Raw genomic sequence first — 20,374 nt, forward strand, 5'->3', positions numbered from 1 at the left:
AATAGAAAAAAAATCTTTTAATGATATTTACGTTAGTCACACTGGACCAAAGAAACCACCACATTTAATGTCGTAACGCTCATATAAAAAACTGAGTTTTTTCTGGAAAAGTTTTTTGCTGGAAGTTTTTCCAAACTCATTTTGAGTGAGAGTAAGTTTGACGCTCCTTGTAAAAATATTTTAAAAAATTACATGGAATTATTTGCAGATAAAAACATGTCGTTAAAAAGGATATTTCTGCACGTAGCAACCCTAAGCATACTTCATGTTTAGTAAAATAGTGTCTTGATGATTGTTCTATTGATATTTTGAAAAGACCTGCTTAAACTCCTGAACTTAATCCAATTGAGTACATTTAGAATGATGTTGAATGTAAAAGTTAAGAACTTTAAAATTTGAATAATTGCAGTAAGCAGTAAAGAAAAGTTGGTATTCCTATATGTCAGTGCCAAGCTTTATCTAAATTTTTACTGCGCCATTTAAAATAGTTATAAAGCAGGAAAGCCAACAAATTAAATATTGAATAAAAAACTTAAAAATGAAGATCTGTAATTTTTTAAGTATGCGAATTTTGTGGCTAAAGAAAAGTATAAATTCGTTTAAAAAATAGAAATTTAATAACTGTTTTTTTTTTTCTGATGGAAGGAATCTTTATATGGTATTTAACTTTGTAACGAAATACTCACACAGAGAAAAATTTAAAAAAATTAAAAAAATACTTAGAAATCTTGTTAAACTGATAATTGGCTAATGTGTGCTAATTCCACCACAGTACATAGTTAAGAATAACCCTAAATACCTTCAATTTTTTTAAAATATATTTTCAAGATTTTACTACATCTATACTCATTTTCCATTCTTACTAATTTTTGCTTACTTCAAATATTATTTCTTGCATAAGAAAAGCATTGATAGCAATATTGATGGTAATGAAGGTATGTGACAAATCCAGCAACAACTGTAACTTCTAAGAGACATTTTTTACGGCTGGCCTTACTGCCATAAAAGTAAAAAGTGCATTAGATTCATGTCCGGTGATAAGGCACTGTTCATTAACAAGACTAACTTTATCACGATTTTAGAGAAAGTGCATGAAACCTAAAAAGAAAATCTTTGAAACTTTTGAAATGAACACTATTCCTACATCTTTGGAATCAACCTGAAAATACCACGTGACACACATAAGGTCCTTATGGTTTTTATTTTGTTGTGTAATTTTCTGTTTTTTTCTTTGATAAAATGGTATAATAACGCGGACCAGTTCTATAGAAGTTTAATTTAAGAATAAATAATAAACAATTATATAAAGCACAGCATAGACGATAGTTAATCTTTTTAGGTAGAAATTGAAGTAGAAATCTTTTTAAAAAGATGATTTTAACCAAAAACAACAAAAAATGTTTCAGCAAAACTTATTATTTTGGTAACACAATATTTAAGTAACGTTCATATTTACAAGTTTGGACTTTAAAACAACTGCGTAAAATATTTACAACCACAGTTACATTCTTTTTTTAAAATATAGAACTAAGCAATGGTAAAGAATTATAAAGTAAACAGTTTCATTTTTTAAAAAAGTACAGTACTAAAGCAATGGTAACGAATTGTCAGGTAAACAATTTCCTTTTTTTCCTATACCTAACAAAACTACGCACACTAATTGATCTTGACATGGTGATTTACACTTAGCATTTGGGTCATTTATATCAACAACTACGCAAGGTGAAAACATTTTCCCTTTTATGCAAGTCATCGTTGTATCCGTAGGTGTAGAAACAGCCGGATTAGCTAACAGCGTCATTATTGGATTTAGTATTACTGGGGATATTGGTAAAACTGACGTTGTAGGAGAAACTTTTGTGCTATTTGTTGTTGATGGTTCATCCTTTATTATCAATAATGATTGTCGTAACGTTGTAAAGACAGAAAACGAACTTTCTGTGGTGTTTGCAGTTGACAGTTGGGGAAAAGTGGTTCTAGCAGCAACGATTTTAGATAGCGTAAGAGATTCAGTTGGCGTATTTCCTATTGAAACATTTGTAGACAAATTTGTTATAAATGAGGGCGTACTTTTAACTATTACTGATGCTTTTATGGAAGTTTCAGAAAGATTGATTAGTTTAAAAGTGAATAAAGTAGGTATTGGTAAGATTGATGTTAAATTTGTTTCTTCTTTAGAAATCAATACTATTTTGGAAACTTTTGGCATCGCTAATTCTGGTTGAGAAATGTTTGAAACATTTACTGACAATTCTAATAATTTGTTTTTTACTGTAGAAATAAATGTTGTCCCTGGTGATACGTTTGGAAATATTACTCTTAGTGCTGGTGTTGCCTTAAGTGTGGTGGGGGATTGTCTTGAAGTATTTGTAACTATAAAGGGTAACGTCGTTGATTTGATTGAGTTTACTATAGATGATGGTTCTGATACTATCTTTGTATTTAATATTTTTTCTGATGTTGTTGTTAATGGCTGCTCTGGGTCCTTTATATTTTCTTTTAATCTATTTTCCATTGTTTGTTCAGAAGTAGTCGCTAATAATAATGGGATTGAACTTCGTAAATCTGTGATAGCAAATTGTTTGATTGTTGACTTTAGTGGTGATGAATTAGAACTATTTGTTAAAACCGTCGTTTCCCAGCGGAGCGTTGTTTCTGCGAGGTAAGTAGGTGAGCTCAATGGTTTCGTTCCAGTGATTCCTTCCTGATTAGTTGGTTTAGTTCTGGGTATTAGATTGTTCAAATCTTCCAATGTCAAGTCTTCTCTTTGCATGCTTTTATTTGTTTTTAACGAGTTCACTGGTTTACTATCAAACGCGTTTTTTATTGCACTTACTTCGGAGCTTATTTCTGATGGCGATGTACTGGAAGTATGCAGTTTAACTTTTGGATGGGTTAATGTCTTGTTTTTGCATCCTGTCGTGCGGAGGTTTGGATCAATTCTTAAAGAACAATTTTTTAACAATTTATATTTGCACGCAAAATACAGTTCTCTCTCATAAAATTGTCTGTCGTTCTGCAAACGATACTTTGTTTTTCTTTGGCGAAGATTTGCATCAGTCAATGCTCTTACGGCTTTTCTTACATTAATTTCGTCAATATACTTATCATTAAGTTTAATCTAAAGAAAAACACCATAAAACCACGCCTTAAATTTATAAACATAATAAATTTAAAATTTGTGTTGCATTAAAATTTGCATAGCATTAAAATTTGCATAGTATTAAAAGACAAAATAAGTTCGCTTACCGGAGCAGATTGACATGAAACAATAACACTATACAGCAGCGCATCTAAAGAGGTAAAAAGACTGAGTACTTAAACCAGTTTAATAACTTTTTAAAAAAATAATTTCTGTTATGAATATCAGTATTAATTTTACAAATTGAGGTTCGAGCTTGTTCTAAAAGGAAGATGCTATAGGGTGGGGCACCTATTAATGTCGGAAAACAAGCTTTCTGATCTTAATTTTCAAAAAAGGTAAAACTTTAACCTGAAATAAAATTTAAATATAATTTACTGGAATTGTTTAAAAAACAAAAATGAAAGTTTAGTTCTCTCGCGCTGGTTCGAGTTTTTAAGAAAAATCGCAAACTTAAGATGAGGAAAAGTTACAGAAAGATATTTCTGGAACTTTTTTTGAAATAAATTCGAACATTTACTTTAAAAGACTTATTCAAAGATTTTTTATATATGCCAAGATGTTCACAGTACAAAGCCTGGGTAAAAAAGGTTCAATAAGAAAAAAAATTCAAAGATAGTAAAAATAAAGTGTCTTACAATAAACAAAGTTTATCATGTTTTCGTTTTGGTTCGGCACGACTTTTTCTTTTTTTCTTTTGTGTTTCTTTTTGAATGATAAAGTTGATGACTAAAATTTTTCTCTTCGTAACGAAAATGTCAGATGAACATTATATTGTTTGGCCGCAATTATTTTGCAGAATGACACGATCTTCCTTCCGTAATGACTGCGCCCTCATTACTTTACATTTTTAACCATAATTTTAAACATCGAATAAATAAAATATAATAATAAGATAAAATAACATTTAAAAAAATAACATGTAATGTAGCATATAAAAATAATATGTAAAGTATAATAACAAGTGTAAAACTCAAAACAGACATTTTAAAAATGAATGTATTTTTACAGATAAAGAACTTTAACGAAGAATTTTAAAAATATAGGATTCCCTTTGAAGGACCCTGGTAAGTCTAAATTTTGAAAAGCTTAAATTGCTTATAACAAAATGAACTTAATTTTTTACATACTGTCTTAATTTTGTAACACATTTTTTCTGATTCATAAAAACAAATATTTTGTTTTTCTTTATTGATTACTTTTTGTAAGATAGTTAAATCACTATATATTTAATCCGGATAATTGTGTAATTGGAACATGCCATAAATTTGTGTTTTATGTTATGTTAGAATACGTTAAAAAAGTAAGAGAAAGCTTTGTTTGATTTTTTTAGACCTATACTCTGGTTATTTGGATGTTCGTGTTATTCGTTTTTACTTCAGAACCTTAAAAAAAGGGTTTTAATCAAATCTCTCTTGTGCAGGATCAATAAATTTCTCTGTACTTTCTAAAATTTTTCAACAAGTTCAAAGCCATCCTTTCGGTCTGAAAATTCTATGCCTTCTTTTAAGTGGGTTTTCAAGTTCATCAATACTAAACTTTCTCTTTTTGTAGTTGTACTGTTAAAAAAAGCATTAAGAAAAACAATACTGTTTTTGTACATAAAAGTGCCTCCCATAATAATATAATTATTAGGTTTGAATTAAATTGAATTTCCAGTTTTGTTACATGACGTCATTTTAAAAAAACAACCATTTTCAACATAACATTAATTAGTTTGTTTTGAGCTCAATTAACTTTTCCCGTTAATAAAATTGTCAATTGATTTTTACAGATATTGTGTTTGCTTTCTATGACTAGCTTTCCCAAAATAATTATTGTAATTCTCACAATTACCCGACTTAAAGCCTTTAAATCAAAACATGGTATATTTTCTTATTGTACCTATTACATCATCAGTACGAAAATGTCAAAGTTAGTTGAATATTTTGAAGCATCAACAGAGAGATGAGTTATTTTGATAATAACTTTTAAAATGACAATCCAATTTTCGTTTCAAAAGAAAATGTAAAACATTTGTTTTTTTTAATTTTTTCGAGTTGGTTTTTTTTTTAACTCATCTGATATTCGATATCGAAACAGTTACGCTCTGGCTTTAGTGAATATAAACTTAATTTTAAAACCTTAAAGTTAAATGTAATCGAATAAACTTTCAGCTATTTAGACGTTGTTTGATAGCGGCTTAGTTATTATTATATTTGTCACAACCGTGTGATATAATTGTTGCTTCCGCGTTAGAACGCGTCTGATATGCTTTATTTACGGACGTTACTGATATATATTTCTCGATCGCAAGAATCAAAAACAGCAACCAAACTATAAGGCTGATTGATAAAGATCTATCATAAGAAGTGGCAGTTCTGGCACATTCAGTGCTTGAAGTTTGTCATTAAATTCAGCCCTGGTACTCAAATTACTTTGGCACCCAAACTTTTTAAATTTCGTAGCAGTAGTTACATGCTGTTGCTCATGCAGCTATCACAACGTGTTTGTATTGCTTGACTGAGAAAAAAAATAGCCTCTACTCTGTATGAGGTTACTTTTAAATAAGTTTTCTAGGTAAACTTAAACAAAAACCTTTAATGGAAGTAGTATGACCTGTATAAGCTCAATCAATCAATGACACCAGCTAGGACGTTTTCCTACCAAAGTATTTTATGGATAATTATTAGTATAGGTTGATTAAAAAATTTTTATTCGCTGACAGCGAACTAAAATTAAGAGAGAACGCCAATGTCTCTTTGTGTTACATCGCGTGATGTAATAAGAAAAACAAATGATGTATGATAAGAATCTTCTTTTAATGAATTGATGAAAGAGAACCCTCTTACACCATTTAATGAATTGATGAAAGAGAATCCTCTTACATCATTTTTTTTTTGAAGTTTTGAGCAACTTTTTATTTCACATTCGAAACAGGTTCAGTTAAGATGAGGATCACAGTTCGTTTAGTAAAAAATCACATACTTTTTCAATCTTTTTTTGCAATTGAGACTAAACTTGTATTTAAAGCTAACTTAACCATTGAGGGAGTAAAACTCAAAAATAGCAACTTTAAGAATCATATATGGAATAGATAGCATTATCTACAAGAGGGTTCCTAAACTGTAACAGAGTTGTGGAATGTTATGTTTTACTATTTTTCATGTCAGCTCAGCCAATTTTTGTAATTTTCCTTGGGGAAATTGGTTGTAAAGAGAACATATTCAAGGTTTTCCTTTGCTTTAAGAGCCTAGGAAAATGTAAACTTAAAAGTTGAAGCTCTTTTTTATTGCTCGCGTTGTTTTTTTGCTTATAGTATTGATTTATTTACAGCAAAAAAAAATTGAGATCTGTAATAAAGATGGCATAACAGTATTTTTACAAAAATATATCGAAGAGTAACTTGGTTCTCAGCAAACAGTGTAGCTTAGGGAAAGTTTTTACCCGCTGGAAAAAAACTTTATAACGAAGGTACTCACTATACATGGAGCTGTATTTCAATATTTGTAATAGTGCTGTACTAAAAAAAAAAATTAAAAAAAAAAAAAAAAAAGATTGTTGTTATTGAAAAAAAAAAAAAGAAATGTTCCGTAAATGTAAAGTATAAGTTATGCAGTGTTTCATAAAAATGAACACGTCACATTGAAAATATGAATAACACATGAATGATAAATAGTCCTCTACTTCAAAACCAATCCTAACTTTTTAAATACCTAAATTAAATACGCATACTACCTAAATAATCTTTAAAATACCCAAGAGTCTTAGTCCAACTAATGCTGAGATTTTAGAAAGAGATTTTAAAAGCTGTTATTTGCTTAAGAAAACATTGGTATACTACTTAACCTCCAGCTGCATTTATAAAACTTATTGCTAATTACACTGCTCATAAACAAATACCATTAAGATACTTTCCCATTATAATCTAGATTGATTACCCTACGATATGCTACGAGACAATTAAGTGTGTTGATTTTGCGTTTGTTGCAATAGAACTTCAAACAGAAAATTTTAACATAAAAAATTCTAAAGGAGAGAGGGATTGGGGAGCTTTTAAAACGACACACTCCTTGGATCTGACTCCTTGTTCAGTAGCAAGGAATTATCTCTCTTCTTTTAAACTTTTAAAGAAAAGAGAGCCACAATTAAACGTTTAAAGCGAGCGGCAATATCTCCTTTAAATTAAAAGTTTAATAATTTGATTGGACGTCAGACTTTTTCATTTTAAAAAAACCTTTACGTAATTTTCTGGCCTATAAAATGTAGTCTGTAAATCAGAAATTATCTATAACTGCTTATCTGCTTTTCTTACTTCAGAACCAACGAATAAAAATAGGCTGATAACAAAAAACTTAATAAGAAGTAAGTTGTCAAATATAACAAATGTTTAATATCAGAACACCTTAAAAAAAACATTTTCAAACAGTAGCTTTTTATCACTAAAAGGAGTTCAATTCGAAGTTCAGAATAAAATAAAGTTGATACAGGGTTCCCACAGAAAAAAAAAAATCAAAATTCCAGGACTTTCCAGGACTTTCCAGGACTTTCCTACTTTTAACTCATCATTAACAATCTTTCGCTTTAACGCCACATTGTCACTTTCTTTTTTTAATTTTTGTTTTCTCAAGTCTTCATGGTATGAGCTGCTTGCTTTTCTAGCATGTTGCTGCATTTCTTTGGTAATTTTGATGCTTTCAGGAGTTTCTCCCGAAGATGAAAGGTGGTCTTCAATGATACGTAAAGCAACAAGGGATTTCTCCTTCAAGTTTTGAACCAAAAGCTGCTTATTTATACTAAAACCACGTTCTATTGATGACTGACCATGCGAGAGCACAAAGACCAATTTAAAAACCTTCCAAACTTCTTCATAAGCTGTATTTTTCCCAATGAAGTCTGAATAAAGTTGGTCAAGTCGATCATTTTTAAGGTCAAAATCTTGAAATGCGATTTGTTGATGTCAACAATTTCAAATAGTTTTTTGTATTGTTCTTTCGCAAGCTCCGCAGACTTTGGACCATTTGGATTGAATTTACAGATATAGCTGAGCGTACAATGGAAAACTTTAATGGGGACTTGTCAAAAAGATATGCCAACATAACTGCTAAAAATTCCCCAGCTTCACTTTTAAATGCAACTACTCTGTAATCGGTAGAAGCTAGATTGGCTTGGTCAAGTTTTAAACGAGAAGCAAATCCAATATCAATGTCTGCTGGAGGTTTTCGAATATTCCTATCGTTTATATCACGTTGAAGCAGCTGATAAAGTGCATCACATTTCTGTAAGACATCTTTGAGAATAAATCGGCTCAATAAGTCTTTGATAATATCACCAAGAATAGCACTCATAAATGGTACCATGGGCTTACCTGTTTGAAAACTTTTTAGAAAGGCATTTAATTTCTCAGATACCATTTCAAAGAATTTCAATTTTGCTGGTAAAATTGGATCATGTATCATAGCTTTTAGTATCTGCTAACTTTTGTTATTGACGTCAGGTAGCTTGCTTTTTTTTAGACTAGTAACGTATGTTACAAATTTTTTGTAACCATCAAGAAGAGATTCAGCTTTTCGTGCACAGTTTTCATTTTCGCACCACCTGTCATAACAAAATATCATATCCAGGACTGTGGGAGCCCTGTGATATGATATTTTGTTATGACAAATCTCATACTGCAAAACAATAGGTTGAAAGCATGATCCTCATTAAATCTCCCGAATATTATGCTTGAAAAACTTCTAAATGGTGCAAAGGTCAGAAAGACTCTAATTTTTCTCTCGAAGCTCAGCTCGGTTCGCAAACGATTTCATGACAACAAAACCTACTATGTATCAATCGTCCAACTAAAAATAAACGCACGTTTGAGTCATACGAAGCATTACTACCCGAACTCGCTTTAAAAATAGTTCTGCTTCAAAACAGTGTTCCGATCAAACTCGTGATGAAAGTGAAGTCTTTATATAAAAAATGAATGAGGGTATGAGCCGTCACATAACTTTGCCTCAGCCATTAAAAACATCGTGCAGTAGTTTTATTTAATTATATTTGAAAAATTTATTTAAGCGTGTAAGTTCTCATTAACCAATAGTTTAGTTTTCTTAACTATTTTTCCCCTCGCTAATAAAACGACGGAATTTTCAGAGATATTGGATCTATAATTTAGAAGTAGGTGAAGAAAATTAAACACAATATTTATCTTATTATATTTTACGCAATTACAAAAAAATTTGTAATACAATCCAGACACTTTATAAAACAATTAAAAAACTAGTCCAACGTTTGAAATACGTCCAAATTATAAACTGCACCTCACTCGTTTAAACTTTACACGTGCTGAGTTTAAACTGGGAAATAAAATTACCTAAACTCTTTATTTTGCCCGCGGCGATTTCGATGGGGTCTATAACGTTTTTCATTTGCGGAAGGTGCAGCACCAATTGAAAACAGTCCAATTGTTCCATTTAAAAAGCCACCCTTTGAATTATCAGTAAAGCTTGGTACGTTATCGGTACCAGTAAAATTAAAAGAAGGTCCCTTTCCAGAAGTAAAATTAAAGGAGGGCTGTTCTTTTGAGGAAGTGAAGTCGAACGGCTTTGTTACTGCTGAAGTAGGAAAGTTCGGCATTGATGAACTTGAAAACCCACTTGTCATAAAAGAAGGCATAGAATTTTCAGATAGAAAGGATGGCTTTGAACTTGTTGAAAAATTAAAAGAAGGTATAGAAGTAGAAAAAGTTATTGATCCTGAATTACCAAAGCTAAATCCTGCAGTATTTTGACTGGTACTTACAGATGACCCAAACACATTTGACGCAGATCCAAATACTGAAGTTAGAGGTTTAGAAACAGTTGGATTCGATGAACCAAACTGAAACGACACTTCAGTGGTTTTTGCGAAATTAAACGAGTTTGTAGTAGCAAATATTGAAGGTTGAGTATGTTTTATCGGAGAACTTTGTTGTAATTCACTTGTTGGAAGGGATTTCTGAAAAATTCCTGAAATAGAAGTAACTGAAGGTAGTAATTCATTAGTTTTTGAATAAGCACCGAACACAGGATTTTCTGTAGGTTTTAAATCAAGAACAGTATTTTTTGCTGAGCTACCCCATTGAAATGGTGCTATAGAACTTTCGCTTACTTTACCAAACGAGAACAAAGGTGGTTTGAATGAAAACTGTAAAGGCTCACTGGATTTACTCTCAGTACTATTTATTCCAAAGGTGAAGGTCGATACAGAATTTGGAGCTGAATAGCTTTGTTCTGATGTAAGATTGCTAAAACAATTTTTAGTTTCAGAAACATTTGGGAGGCTATGAGTACTAATTGCAGTTGTAGAGTTTTTAATATCGTTTTGAGGAGTGGAAACACTAGGTTTGCTGAATGAAAAAATACTTGGTTCAGGCGCAGATTTAGCAAAAAACGATGAGCTAGAAGTCAGATTTTTTTCATCAAATTTATCTAGATTACTCGTATGAACTGATGGATTGAAAACACTTTTTTCTTTATCAGTAGCAATCGAAACTGTATTTAAAGGTTTAACTTGATCTGTCAACTGAGGTATATCGCTTTTAGCTATACCAAATTGAAAGAGATTTGCTGGTTTATTTTCAGATGATTGTTGACCAAATGAAAACCCTGTACTATTTACTGACTTTTCAAAACTAAACATTTTCTTTTCATTTAAAGATTGATTACCAAAGCAGAAAGTTACTGGCTTTTCAGCATCATGGCTTGACACACCAAAGGTGAATTTAGATGATACTTTATCAGGTTGAGTTAATGCAGAGCTTTCTGATGTTTCGATGAAATATGAATTTTTTTCACCACAAGCAACACACTTGGGAGCACTCCTCTGATTATTAATCAAGCATGTTGGGCAATTCCATGATCCCTCTGCTTTCTGTGGTAACTTTAATTTAAACAACCCTATTTTTTCATTAGAAGAGATTTCTGTATTCTTAGGTTTCATAGCAGTGCATGCAATACATTTTTCATCACACTCTTTATTGCTTACTAAACAAGTCTGACAACTCCAGGATCCCCCTGAAGTAACTATGTTTAACTTTGGCTGAATAGAAGGTTCATGGGAAATTAATTTTGGTTTAGGAGTTTCACATGCAACACACTTTTCAGAATCTGATTTATTGTTTATCAAACAAGTGGAACAGTCCCAGGAACTTTCTGGTTTAGAAAATTTAGAGGATAACAGTTTTATTTGGGGAACTTGTGCAATACTGCTAGTAATTGGAAAACTAAGCTTTTCATTTTCTATTGGTTTTAAATGTTCACAGGCTACACATTTAACAGCCTCTTTATTATTCTGAACAAGACAAACATCACAATCCCATGACCCTGACGGCTTAACTGTTTGTAATTTCATTTTATTTTTAGCATTATCTTTTTTAGAATTTTCTGCAGAACTAAGTTCAGTAGGTAATACAGCTTTTTGAGGTTGCTTTATTATAGGTATAGGTTCACTAAATATATAACATTGTGTTGTTGGAGTTTCAAGGGGGTTTCTAACAGCTAAAATACCTGGTGTGGAGAATTGAAATGTTTCATTAGCAGATATTGGTTTATTTTCATTTGAAATAAAAGGCTTGGCCAAAACCTCTGTATTAGATGACTGAAATGAAGAGCTGAAAGAAGGTACCGAAGTTAAAGAAAAGGACACATTAACAATTTCAGGTAAAGTGTTCACAATATCTTCTCCTTTGGGTGCTGAATAATGAGTACTTGTACGTTCTCGTCTTAATTTGCCAATATTTTTAGATGAAGAATTGCCTGTTTTTGAAGTGTTAATATTAGAGTCAAGCTGAATTTCATTTAATGGTGCCTTCTCTGTCACAATTGGTTCAGGTTTAACAAAAGTAAAACTTTCCATCGGATTTAAAGGTTTTACATTTGACAGTAATAGGTGTTTATCTGAAGTAGTGTTATTGGTAGATAAACTGAATCCTTTTTGAGAAACCTTTGCAGTGTCTAGGGTGGCTACAGGAGGTTTACTGATATCAAGATCTTTCTTTTTAGATGAATCTCTCAATTTTTGACTGAATGTTAATGGAGAAACTAAATGCTGCATTGAAGGAAGCTTGCGTGAATCTTTAACAGGTGAGGACATTTTATCTAAGGTTACAAGTATTTTTTTAGCTGTTGCACTTGTAACTGCATTTTTCTTTGCATATGGAAGTGGTTTTGCTTTCATTTGGGTAAGTGCAGTACATGCTTGCTTAGATACAGGTGATGTTTTTTGTCGCTTAATTGAATTTTGTCTATATGTTGAAGAGCCTCCAAATTTTGTTTGTCCACTATAAAACAATGATTTGTTCACAGATGACAAATCCAATGTGGTGTTCATTGAGCTATTCAAATTTTGTGACCCAGGATTGGGGGAAATAAAAGCAGAAACATTGAAAGCAGGTTTTGATGCAAGAGAAACTTTTTGATTGTTTGATACTACATCAACTTTTTCATCATTCACAGATGATTGCTTGCTGGAAAAAGACTGTAAAGAGTCAAAACTATCATTTAAAAATGAAGGGCGGTTTATAGTACTTTCAGAGGCTCTTACTTTATCATAGAAGCCCAATGAAGGAGGTTTAACTGCAGTTGATTGCACAATAGAGTCACTATTTCCCTCACGGACTAATAGTTGAATTTTATGATTTTCACTTGTTTTAAATGTTTGATTGGGTTGTATATTAGTTTCATTGTCATCACTATCATCACTTTCTAGAAAAACATTCTTTTCAACCTAAATAGAATGAATTGTGAAAAGGTATTAATGTATATCTTACCAGCACATTTAGAACTTGACTACATGATTTAATGAAAAATAAAACCTACATAAAAATTATTGCCTTAAAACTGTTTGGAAAAAGGTTGTATTTTACCCAAGTGTGTTACCTTTTGGCTCTGCTTCCACCAAGAGGATATCCAAGTAGGAACAATATAATTTGAAACTCTTCCTAGTAAGCTCTAAAAGATGATACTCTGGATTAATACTCTATTTGCTCAGTTTTTGGGAGACAATTACCAATTTTAATATAGGGTATGCAACCTATAGACTCATAGCTTGTAGAATGTTTGATAACTATTCTTAATTATGAAAACTATTATAAAGAAAGTTTTATCTACTGAACAAAAAATAATTTTTGGGTAAGAAAGTATTTGTTCCTTTTTTCCTGTCATTTCCTGATACCTTTATAGCACTTCAGAAAGTATTAGTTGTTGGATCACTTATTCAAATGTAATAATCACAACAGTTATTCATACAGGAATGATTTTAACAGTACGAGTAAATTTATTATACTTACATTTTATAAATACAAACATAAGCTTTTAATGGCTTTTATAACAAATTATTATATAGGAATATTAAGAACTATTAAATTTTATTTCAGATTAAAGTAACTTTTAGAGAAAAAGTTTTGTTTTTTATTTGTTTTGAATTTCAAAGGTTTAATTTAATACTGACATGTCTTTGACTTTTTCACTAGATTTAAAAACTAAAGAAGGTATCAACTTTAGGCTTTCTAATATAACATCTTAACATATCTTAACACTTCATAACATACCATAATATAGTATAACATATAACATGTCATAACATATCATAGCATATCATAGCACATCAGAGCACATCATAGCACGTCATAGCATATCATAGCACATCATAACATATCAGCACATCATAGCATACCATAGCACATCAGAGAATATCATAGCATACCATAGCACATCAGAGAATATCATAACATATCATAGCACATCATGGCATATCATAACATACCAATAGCATCAGAGAGAAAAGATTATAAATGGCTATTTTCTTGTTACAAAAATCTGATTCAAGTTAAATGTAGTTAAAGATTGAAATAATATTTAAAATATTTTAATGAAACAATTGATAAAAAATTAGCAACTTCTAATTTCAATATGTAACTTAAATTCATGCTGCCATATTTCTGGAAATGGTAATTGTGACTGGAATTTTTTAACTTGCAAGATTTTGCATCAATGCAAACTCACTTAATTCTAACCCTGATTGTTTTTTTTTAAACATGGAGGCCTTAAAAATAAATGTAGAAAAGAAATTGCACAATTGATAAACTATGCTACCTAATAAAAAATACAAATTATTAAAATATTGTCTGGAGTCTTAAGTCCTTGATATTCAAGGCACTGGCTCAGGTCTTAAAGTGTAGACATTTAGCTAACTTTAAATTCTAATATTAGATAAATTTATTTAACAACTTTAGTGTGGAAAACCTTGAATTCCATTTCAAACTCCAACTTTGTTAGATTGAGTTATTTTTTGGGATTGTTATACTCAAACATAATTTAATCCTTCCTTGCATAATGATGGAAATATCCATATAACATTTAGAAAAAAAAAAATTCATCAGAACAAGTGTAGCTTAGTGTAATTTTTTTGTTACAGGCAACTTTTATATAGATTCTTGCGTGAAAAAAAACATACCTATCAAAAGAAATCAAATATCTAATCCATTAAAACATGTTTGAACTTGTCATTCAGCTGTTTTTTGTGCTTAGAAAAAACACATGAATTCTTGAATATATCTTTTTAAGTAAACTGAAGACTTTTTACTATCAAAATTCATAAGTGGAAATTAGGCTTGTTACAAAGTTTCTATTATTTCAGTACTATTTGTATTGAATACTGGAAAAATTATTCTCAAAACAATGACAGAAATTTCCATCACCATGCAGTTAGCTTCACTTCTAATATATCATGAAAATATTTTTGTACTTTATCTGTTGCCTTCTCTGTTTCCTTAATAGAACATTGGGAAGCAACAAATCTCAGTCAATCTGTTGTAGTAATCTGTTTCAATATTGAAAAATATGGGAACAGATCAGTACAGAAATACAACAGTAATAAGAATGAGAAATCAGTCCCCCGCTCTTCATCAGGGTGACCACAACTAGAATCCTATTTTAGTTAAAGGATTTGATTTATTGCATTTAAAAATCAAGAAATTTACCAGTAATAATCATGAGCTTTATATTTATATTCATTTTATATTTATTGTATGTTGTTTTGTAAAAAGACTTAGAGGAGAGGGAAATTGAAGACTACTTTGAGCATTTAGAAAGTAGTTGGCTATCGAAGATGGCCTTGATGATGATGATTTAGATGTCTGATGATGATGATTTAGATGTCATTGATCCCCCTCTTATAGAAGAGGAGGATCACCATGGAAGATCCAAAAACTTCTCATTCATCTATTCCTACCAACATGGCAAGTTTTTCATTTGAAAAATAACAATTTATATGGAGAAAAGTGAACATGACTTATGATAAAGAAAAGGTTACTTTCTTGGGAAGTTCTACAGCTTTGGATGAAAGCTGTAGAACTTCCCAAGAACTTCTCTATTTACTTTTTAAGAAATCTGATTTGAACGCCTTTTTTAACATACTTTTGTGCATGTCAGTTCAAAAGTTTCCAAGCACTAGATCATACTGAAAAAATTTGGACATGAACCGATTTCATCCACAATGTCACTGAACATATTTGAAAAAATGAAGTTGTTAGTGCTTTTCAACAACAATCTTCATAAGCCTGTAGGCCATCCGGAACACGACAGGCTTCACAAAATTCAACTTGTAATTATGCACCTCATTTTTGAAACAGTACTGATGGACCAAAGGCTTTTTGTGGATGAACAGATGTGTGCAACTAAAGTAGGACACTTCCTGAAACAATATCTACCTCATAAGCCCTACAAATAGAGTTTTATTTCAATTTTTGGCACAACAAGGAGTTTACACTATGGGAACTGTACAAAAAAAATAGGATTTCAAAGAATAAATTACCAGAACGCAAAGATTTAAATGAAGAAATCAGTGCTCATGGGTAATTATGAAGAGAGAGAATCTACAATAGTGTCAATATTAGTTGTATATTGTGGAAGGATAATAAAATAGTAACTTTACTATCCACCTATGCTAGAGCAATCCCTATAATAGAAATGTTAAGGTATGATAGATCAAAAAAAGAAAAAACAGTATACTTTGTATATTGTCTAAGAATATAATAAACATATGGGGGGAGTAGATTTAATAGATAGCTTTCTGGGAAGAAACTGTAAAGGTCTGAGATCCTAAGTGGTACCTGTGCATTTTTTTTTCCCTCCATTTGTTGAGTCTTGCAGTCATTAATGCATGGATTGTGTATAGAAAAAAATGCTTAAGAACAATATGAGCCTAAGAAAAGTCTGCTATCATTGGGTCAGTTCAAGAATGAGTTGGTCTTTATGTTATGTAACAAAGGAACCAGCAAAGATGCAAAAAGGGGGCACCCAAGCAGTTGCATCCTAGAAAAGGAATTACAGTCAAAAAGAAGAAAAGGAACTACAGTCAAAAAGAAAAAAAGGCTCTCCAGCTCCTTCACCTCCAAAAGATATAAGGAAAGATGGCTTGGAACACTTGCCAAAAGTAGCTGGGTCACTCTGGTGCAAATTCCCTAAATGTAAAGGGTATTCTATAATATCATGCAGAAAATGTGGAACTAATTTGTGTCTCAATAAAAATGATTATTTTTTAATTATTACCATGAATAAAACTAGAAAAAAAAAATCTACTCCTTTTATATATCGTAATTTTTAGTGGATCGCTGCAAAACAACCCCAGCAAAGTCCAATGCCACAGATTCAACGCTATAAAGCTGAGCGAACACAAGAATTCTGCACAGCAACACAATTACTATTCTTTTCCAGAACCATTTTCACAAGGTTGCAACCTTCCAATTGACTATTGTGCATTCAGGTGGATATTACAAATCTAGCATTCTGCAACTCTGTTGTAGCGCATCACTTTATAACAACTTTGAGCAGATGGTACCCTCTAGCCAAACTTTCAATAATCAACATAATAAAATGTACTCTTGACAATAGTATCACTTCACTATTGTTCTGCTGGTACAAAAAGTAAAAGTCAACAATAGCGGTGCTAAACAAGGAAAGGACAGTCAGGTAAATTAAAAGTCAGAAACACAAAAAAGTAAATCCTGCTCTCATCTGCATCTTTCATGGATTCACATAGCTGTTGAGACAGATCAAATCATTCAGTGCAAGTGTGAAACATCTTTTGTAAATTAAATCAACTGAATGTCACTTAATGTTAGAAACTGCAGAAAAATACTGGCTGTAGATAGTGACAGTGAATTTTCTTTTTGTCAAAGAATCCTGCAATCTTTTAAGAGACCTTTTTTTAAAAGAGTTCAGAGATATTGTGAGCCGACACAAGGGGTTGTGGAAATTTAGCTTTTGATTTAAGTGTGACAAGTATGTGAATTAAACTTGACTTTAGTTTTATGAAAATTATGTAAATTAAAATCATGTAAACTAAAATCTTTTTAAATATAATTTTATCTTCAACTACCAGATTTCATTTTAACTTTTTATGAAATTGCTTTTTATATATAAAGGTTCTTTATCTTATACATTAGCAATTTCTTTGTGCAGAGATAGAGAAAATGGTGCTTGGAATAAGTGTCAAGTATATGGCATTGACCTTAAATAATGGTGATCTAAGGATTGCACCCAAAAAGGTCTTCACCTTATGTCTAAAAAAGAATTAAGGGCGCTAGCCTTAGCCTTAATCTTAAGGGAATAGCCTTAAATATGTCTGATTTTTTTTTTTTTTTAGATAGGTTACTACTGTAATATCTTTATTGCATAAGTTAAATTCGAAAATTATGTATAAAAAAAAAACTTTCTTGACTTACTCAAGAATTAAATATTAACTTAACTATTTTTGTTAAACTGCATTTAATTTATTTTCAACAAAACTAATTGCAAAGTCTACAAATAAAAACTATAACTTATATTATTTAATTATGAAACTTTTTAAAGCACGAATGCATTTCAGACTAAAACGAGCAATAGCTAATGCAGCATATGCATATTAAAAACATTAAACCGGTATGTATGTTTGTGTGTGTGTGTGTGTGTGTGTGTGTGTGTGTGTGTGTGTGTGTGTGTGTGTGTGTGTGTGTGTGCGTGTGTGTGTGTGCGTTTGTGCATGTATAAACATAAATATAGTGATATTTTTTTATTACCTGACCCTCATCTATATAGTCATTGTCATATCCATTCTCTGACCGAATATTTCGCTTTTTTGCATATGGGTTTGCTCTGTGGCTCTTCGAAGATTTAGATTTAATTTTTCGAGATTTATCATGTAAAGTGATATTGTTGTTATTATTCATTTCTTTTTACTTCGTATACTATTCACAAAATGTATATATTTTATCACGTTTTTTTGGATACGTTACGACACCATCTTTGATAGAAAATGGCGGTAGATGCCACCCAAAAACCATTGCGACATTTTAAATTTATTTAAATTAAGGTGGAAATACACGATAAGACATTGAAAATGCGAATTAATATGACTGATTTATACGCATTTGCATTACGGGTGTTGAAATATTTACCAAGTCAAAGTTTCGAAATTCTTCATCGTCTAACTCAATAAATGCAACTTCAGAATTTGAAAAGTATTTTTCAAAATCTTTTATTTTTTTTTATGTTCTTTTGAACTATTCAATAGAAAACAAAAACTCTTTTTAGACATACTTTAGGACAAATACCAATTACCTATCCACCAGATAAGCTACAGGGTCTCACCATTTGCTGGTACCTATAGTTTACCAAAGTGGGGTAAAGAAAACATAAAATAGTTTAGTTATGATAATTAGGATACTAGAAAATAATTAAAAACTACTTCAAAACATAAAAATAAAAAAAGTACGAAATACTTCGAAAAGTTTGGTAATGTTGCAATCTTACTTTTAGATTGCAACTTCTAAAAGTAAAATTGAAAGGGAAACTAAAACAATTGAGATTTGAGTTTTAATCTTTCTAAAAACAACCAAACTATACCAATATCTCAGATTTATTTTGGTTTAACAGCAGTTGTGCTTACACATCAATTAGGAGTATTCTCAAAAAATTCTGAGCGCAACTCAAAGTCCTTCCTAAAATTTCCTCTGACAAAGTTTGACTGGTTTTAAACCCAAACTTGGTATATGGCTGCAATCTTTTGAATTATTGTAATCTTTTGACTTTTATTGTATACACATGGATTTTGAGCTTCTTTCATCTCGTGAACCATTCATCTTCTTTCGATGACCATCTTGAATGTGAAATTAGATTTCTTGAGAGTAATTCCATCTAAGAAGATCTTGGTTTAAAAAATAATGCATCAAATTACTGGTATTATGGATTAAAACAAGCATTTTGGATTCATGTAATGCAGTGCACTAACATTACAACTTCGCAATAACAGTAAAGATCTGATGTAGCAAGAATTGCTTGAACTACTAGAAATGTCAATATTTCAATCTACTTAGCATTTTTTGTAATCATTTTGTAACGAAAGCTATTTGCTCAGCACTAACTGAGTCTTACCAACCTTATTAAATTTTCATACCTGTTTTCTGAAGTACAATGATTAGTAAGACTAGACCTAGGATTGATCTGATATGTCTGCATTAGTTTTTTGTGTGTCAAAATTTTCGGGCATCGGTAGTTGTTTTTCCGTTTCTTTAAACTTGGCAATTCTTCAATCGGGTGAGAAGCTTATGAAAAAAATTGACTTAGTTTCAAAAAAGATTTTTTTGCAAGTATTTTGGAAAATTTAGGCATCTTGAACTTTTAAAAAAACTCTATAAAATGTTTTAATACTGTATTGAAGAACACTGGAGTTTCCAAAACAAAATTTATTAATCTTTTTCCAGCAAATAAGTTTCCACCTATAACAATTCAAAACTTTTCTCTTAGAAAGAAATAATGAAAAATTTCAATCTGAAAAAAAACTCACGGAAATCGAGAATTTTAAAGTTACTTCTTATAAACTTTTATTGGTCCCCTCAAAAGGACTTTTTCTATTTTTTTTTTTTAATATTAGGTATCCATATTTTCAAACTGTGAAACTTACATACATTTACGTACAGAATGTTTATATGCCTTGTAAATGTAAACAGTTGATATAAAGTAATCTGAATTATAATTGGGCTAGCCTAAATTATATTGAACTAGCCTGAATTAGTCTGGACGAAATGAAGCGGAATACCCTTTTTCATGATTAGCTCGAAGTTTTTTTTCGTAAAAAAAAAAACTTGCTTTCTAAAAAAAAAAAAATTTATTCAATAGTAGTAAGATAAAAAAAATTATATACAAATATTCATATAGCAGTCGTAAAAAGACTGTGTACCTTTTTTCA

At 30.8% G+C, this 20,374-nt stretch overlaps 2 protein-coding genes across 2 annotated transcripts; both read right to left on the reverse strand.

The window, feature by feature from the left end:
* Positions 1-1,400: 1,400 nt before the first annotated feature.
* LOC149883034 (uncharacterized) lies at positions 1,401-4,522 on the reverse strand. Its single transcript, XM_090099378.1, has 3 exons — positions 3,781-4,522; positions 3,250-3,293; positions 1,401-3,121 (listed from the first exon to the last, which is right to left on the reverse strand). The coding sequence occupies exons 1-3, from the start codon at positions 3,797-3,799 to the stop codon at positions 1,586-1,588; spliced, it is 1,599 nt and encodes a 532-aa protein (XP_089955504.1). The 5' UTR covers positions 3,800-4,522; the 3' UTR covers positions 1,401-1,585.
* A 4,790-nt stretch (positions 4,523-9,312) lies between these two features.
* On the reverse strand, positions 9,313-18,478 carry LOC145180866 (uncharacterized). The gene is made up of 3 exons (XM_090100303.1): positions 18,207-18,478; positions 13,027-13,098; positions 9,313-12,874 (listed from the first exon to the last, which is right to left on the reverse strand). The coding sequence occupies exons 1-3, from the start codon at positions 18,354-18,356 to the stop codon at positions 9,479-9,481; spliced, it is 3,618 nt and encodes a 1,205-aa protein (XP_089956429.1). The 5' UTR covers positions 18,357-18,478; the 3' UTR covers positions 9,313-9,478.
* Positions 18,479-20,374: the final 1,896 nt, after the last annotated feature.

This window comes from Hydra viridissima, unplaced genomic scaffold (genome assembly GCF_058129835.1).
Source record: "Hydra viridissima isolate aposymbiotic clone 2 unplaced genomic scaffold, HvirCarnegie_v1 scaffold_10, whole genome shotgun sequence".
Taxonomy (NCBI): domain Eukaryota; kingdom Metazoa; phylum Cnidaria; class Hydrozoa; order Anthoathecata; family Hydridae; genus Hydra; species Hydra viridissima.